This window comes from Phalaenopsis equestris, unplaced genomic scaffold (assembly GCF_001263595.1).
Source record: "Phalaenopsis equestris unplaced genomic scaffold, ASM126359v1 Scaffold000226, whole genome shotgun sequence".
NCBI classification, from domain to species: domain Eukaryota; kingdom Viridiplantae; phylum Streptophyta; class Magnoliopsida; order Asparagales; family Orchidaceae; genus Phalaenopsis; species Phalaenopsis equestris.
Window position 1 is genome coordinate 199,591 of NW_018164668.1, and position 4,916 is coordinate 204,506.

Below are 4,916 nucleotides of genomic sequence, written 5' to 3' on the forward strand. Positions count from 1 at the left end.
GATGCCATATCTTTAGAATAATGAGGACATATCGGTACGAAAATGACAAATTCGAAGCAGTTTTATTATTTGAGTGGAGCTCATTCCATCCCATGTGTTCACTATATGCCAAATATATATATAAATATACATATATAAATATATGCTAATTAAACACAATTTATTCGCGCGCGACGACGCGACAACTGACCGCATACAAAACTGCGCATGTGTCTCCATGTGTCATGTACAACACATTATTTTTCATTATTTTAAAATTTGAACTATAATTTTCAATGAACTAAAAATTATTCACTAATCATATTTACATCTCTCTTTGAGTTTAACATTGTATATAGTACACACACACCTAAAAAGATTTATCGAGTTGTTAAACTGTTGAGCTGTCAAGTTACATGTCTAGCTACCGAGTTACTAAGCTCACCTGTCGAGCTGCATAGTCGCAAAGCTCAGCTGTAACACGTTCACCTGTTAAGATGTTGAGCCATCGAGTTCAACTGCATTGAATGACATTACTAAAAGCTGCAAGATATAATATGAATTGAAGGATGTGACATAACATCATATATCTTTGTTTTTTTTTTTGACTTATAAATAGGAGTCAAATGCTTAAAGAGGAGGATAAAGAGGAGAGAAGAGCTTTATTTTCTCACGAGCTATTCCAATTCTCTTTTTTTTCTCATGTTTTACTCCGTGCTAGTAGCTAGGATCTGGGCATAAACTAAGGACCTTGCGGGATCCAACGTTAATTTATTTGACTAATTTTTTTTAATTTATTTTTACTAAAAATTATAAAAGTAATTATTTGTTTTATAATTTATGACAATTATGTCTAGCTCACTATCAAAGCTTGGTTAGTTTATCCCGTGCCTTTTAAAAATATAGTTCTCAAATAGACTAAAATGGATTGGATAGTTTAATATGAATTTATATTTGGCTTGTCTGAATTTTATTTTATTTAAAATTGACTTTCTTTCGAAATTATTTATATAATGTTATGTCCATTTTTAATTCCTTCAAATTTCAAAGAACTTGCCTTTCTTCAAACTTGTTCTAATTATAATTCCTTCAAGTTTTGTTCAAATTTCAAATCATTTTTAATTCCTTCAAGTTTTGTTTTATGCTCTCATTTTTAATTCCCTTTCAATCAATATATTGCACATTTGAGAGCATAAAACAAAACTTCAATGCATAATTCAAAATAACCACAATCACAATCACAATCTTGTGTAAATGGCTCTTCATTACAAGTACTTGTAGCATGTATCAAAAGTTTGATTCAATTCATGAGCTAATGTTAATTAAGTTCTTAGATCATCATAAATGACCACAATAGATATCACCATGTTTTCCATTGCAATAAATTTTTTTATATACTTTTTAAACTTTTTTACAAAAAACAAGCAAAAGAAAAAAAAAAGAAAAGAGGTTTTACAGACAAATCGCTGCTCTCCCACCCTCTATAGGACTGTTTCTTCCCTATTCCTACTGTCCCTCTCCCTTGTTCACCATAAGCAAGCCACACCCAATGAAGAAGCCTTGCTTTTTCCTTACCCATCCTCAATGATAATCGATTCAATCGAGGAGAAGAGAGTAAAGTCGCACCATTGCAGAGCTCACTCCACAATGGGAGTTGTCTACGACTACGCTTCTTCCATTCTCTTATGCCCCGAGGACAAAAGAAGCATACTTTGTATAGAAGAAGATTTCAATGGAGATGCTCAGGGGTGCTTCTCAGCCGAGATTTCAGACCAAAAAGTTGTTTTTTTCCCGTTACAGACTGAGGAATGTTTGAATGCTTTGCTGGGGAAGGAATCCGAGCATCTCCCAGCTGCAGATTATGCTGAGAGATTGATGAGTGGTGTATTGGACATCTCTGCTAGAAAAGATGCTGTTGAATGGATTCAGAAGGTGGATTCCTCTTCTGTGTTATCCTTGCAGTTTGGAGATCCCTCTCTTGGTTGATTTGGTTTTCTGTATCTGGATTTCAAGTTTTCTCTTGCTTAATTTAGTGTTTTGTTAGTGGATTTTGAATGGAGCAGGAGAGAATCAATTTGGACACCATGGATGCAATCTGATTCGTTAATTCATTCTATAATAGCATAAAGCTGGCATCTTTTTCACATTTGAGGGATAATAAATGTAATAAATGAAATTAAGAATGGCATGTTTGCTTGTCCTTGAATTAGTCTTTTTTTTATGGCATCTGTATGTCTCTTTAGTTAACTCATATCCTCTAAAAATGCTATCCATTTTCGATCTATTCTTCCGATGATGACAGAAATGAGATTGTTGATTTATTCAAATATCTTTTATTGCTCGGTTTGATCTGTGGTTTCTGCATGGGTATGTGCAGGCTATTGCTTATTACAGCTTTGGACCTGTAACTGCATATTTATCTGTAAATTATCTGGATCGATTTCTCTCCACACACGAGCTCCCAGTAAGTAGCACATAGAATTCTGCATAATGGATCTGTTCTTCATTTTCTCACTTCAATAGCTAATTTCATCTGCATTTTTCTTTATAGCAAGGCAAAGCCTGGATGATGCAATTGCTGGCAGTGACCTGCCTTTCCATAGCCATAAAAATGGAGGAAAATGAAGTCCCACTAGTTATGGATTTACAGGTGAAGCCATTTTCCTTTCTGTGTAATAATTTTTGTTGCTACCTAATTGTTGCATATGATATTTTACAATAGATTTGCAATGCCAAGTATGTATTCGAGGCGAAGACTATACAGAAAATGGAGCTTCTGATGCTGAGCAATCTCAAATGGAGGATGAAATCAGTAACACCTTTCTCATTCATAGACTACTTCTTGCACAAATTTCATAGTGGCAGTGCTCCAAAGGAACCAGAGATCAGTCTTTGCAAAGATCTCATTTTGTGTACAGTTAAAGGTTTGTTTTAAGGAATTCATGGCTTGAGATAGCTGAGGAAACATAAAAATTAAGTTTTGATTCGTGTAGAAATATAATGCAGGCATTGGTTTCTTAAAGTTCAGGCCTTCAGAGGTGGCTGCTGCAGCTGTGCTTGCTGCACTGGTTGATGATGGGCTAGTATCCATGGACAAGGCTCTGAAGTGTTGTTCATTTTTGGACAAGGTAAATTTTGAAAGAAAAGCAGATTTTTTGCTGATGTGCCTTTGAATTTCAGTTCATTTTATAAGACGATAGTTTTTGTCTCACAAGGAATAATTAGCAGCCTATGTTGACTAGCAAAAGAGTGTTTTTCAAAATTGAAAAGAAAACCAATGATTTGTGATTGTCTTAATGAAAATTAGCTCAAGGTTGTAAGAAAAATTGAAGGAGCACTGAGGACCAAGTTGTGCCCAATCTACTAGTAGATGTTGAGATTAATATCATATTTTATCAGTGGGTTATTTCTAGAATTTTACTAACACATTGGATAAGAGAAGGATATCCTTGGTTTCATTTTCAAATTAGAAGCTCATGTTGATGTTAACAAGGATATCAGATACTAAGTTTTTTCCTCATAAATTTTTTCTTTACTGCATCTTTTCGTGATTTAATTCCTTTTTTTTAGTTTTTGTTATAATTTGGAAATGATATTGCTTGCAGGAGAAAGTGATACAATGCTATAAAGCATTGCAAGGGACAAAACTCATGGAGAAGAAACTTCTTCCTGCTTCCTCTGTGCCACAGAGCCCAAATGGGGTGTTGGATGCCGCAACTCTGAGCTACAATAGTGATGAAACCATTAGTAGCTCACAAGAAAAGTCGCTTAATAATTCTCCAACATCAAAGAAGAGGAAGCTAAATAACACATCAGCATCATAGAAGTTGGGATTTATTCAGCACTGTTTCTGAGAAGCTTCAAGTCTTTTTTTTTTCATGTCAAATTTTTGTTTGTTGGAGTCTGTCTCTGAGATTTGGGGGTAAGTTGTGCAAAAGATAGTCTTTGACGAGGAAGAAGAGACAACAAGATGAAACAAGGGAGAAAATAAGGAGATGAGGTTATAGCTCAGGCTTTTATCTTGAGTGAGGTCATCTATTGTGAAGTTTTAAGGCACAAATACTAGCAATGGGAGTGAAATTTGGAGACTACTTTTAGTTGTTTTATGAAAAAAAATTAAAAATGAGATTCCTTCAAAAAAAAAAAAAAAAACACAAGAGAAGAAAATCTAACAAATCGTTTTAGTTTATCTTTCTTTAGTTAAGGTATTGTGATCCTATATGATATATCTTTAGGTTTAATAAATATAAATGATCTAACGAAAAGTAGAGTTTTCATAAAGTTCAAATGTATTCATATATCTCAATGCATTGAATGACTTTTTAGTTAAAAAAAAAAATAATAATAATAATAAAGTATGAACTTAGAGAAGCTAAAAGAGAGATCCCTCCAAGAACTTAGTGTATAAAAGCTTATTCATTATTCCATTGTTTTTTTCTTCTCGTGTTCCTTTATGAATGGGCTCCATTGAAACATCCTAAAAGGTCATTGTTTAGATCATTGTCTCTTTGCTATTGTCTCTTCTCACCATTTAAAGTTCTTAAAATTTTAAATATAAATTTACCCTTACATAGTTATTTTTTGGAGGGGTAGCTAGACAACATTATTTGGTTGTGTTTGTTGCACTAATGATTGATATTTGTTGTGTGATTTTTAATGACAATCTTTTGTGATGCCTATCATGAATCTTCTTATGACCTTAATAATTGAGTAAATATTTTATAAATGTTGCATAATATATATTTAAATGTCAAGGAATTTGTAGCAAACTGGTATGCTGAGAAAAAAACTCTATGATAGAAACATTAGCTCCTTTTAAATACAAGAAGTCGATTTGTTGTTACCTACATTTAATTCATTTAGAAAAAACAGTCCTTTATTTTGAGCTCCAAGCAAGTATTCAAAAGACATATTAGCTTTTCTCTAATAAGTTTTTC

The 4,916-nt window shown here is 33.2% G+C and overlaps 1 protein-coding gene across 1 annotated transcript; it reads left to right on the plus strand.

The window, feature by feature from the left end:
• The first annotated feature begins 1,480 nt into the window (after positions 1 to 1,480).
• LOC110023681 (cyclin-D3-1-like) lies at positions 1,481 to 4,070 on the plus strand. The gene is made up of 6 exons (XM_020723210.1): positions 1,481 to 1,911; positions 2,357 to 2,443; positions 2,531 to 2,629; positions 2,702 to 2,903; positions 2,986 to 3,107; positions 3,585 to 4,070. The coding sequence occupies exons 1-6, from the start codon at positions 1,564 to 1,566 to the stop codon at positions 3,801 to 3,803; spliced, it is 1,077 nt and encodes a 358-aa protein (XP_020578869.1). The 5' UTR covers positions 1,481 to 1,563; the 3' UTR covers positions 3,804 to 4,070.
• The last annotated feature ends 846 nt before the right edge of the window (positions 4,071 to 4,916 follow it).

Coding starts and splice junctions, on each gene's coding strand:
- LOC110023681 (XM_020723210.1), top strand. CDS start 1,564: ATGATAATCGATTCAATCGAGGAGAAGAGAGTAAAGTCGCACCATTGC. Junction 1,912..2,356: donor CTGTTGAATGGATTCAGAAG/GTGGATTCCTCT, acceptor GGGTATGTGCAG/GCTATTGCTTATTACAGCTT. Junction 2,630..2,701: donor CACTAGTTATGGATTTACAG/GTGAAGCCATTT, acceptor ATTTTACAATAG/ATTTGCAATGCCAAGTATGT.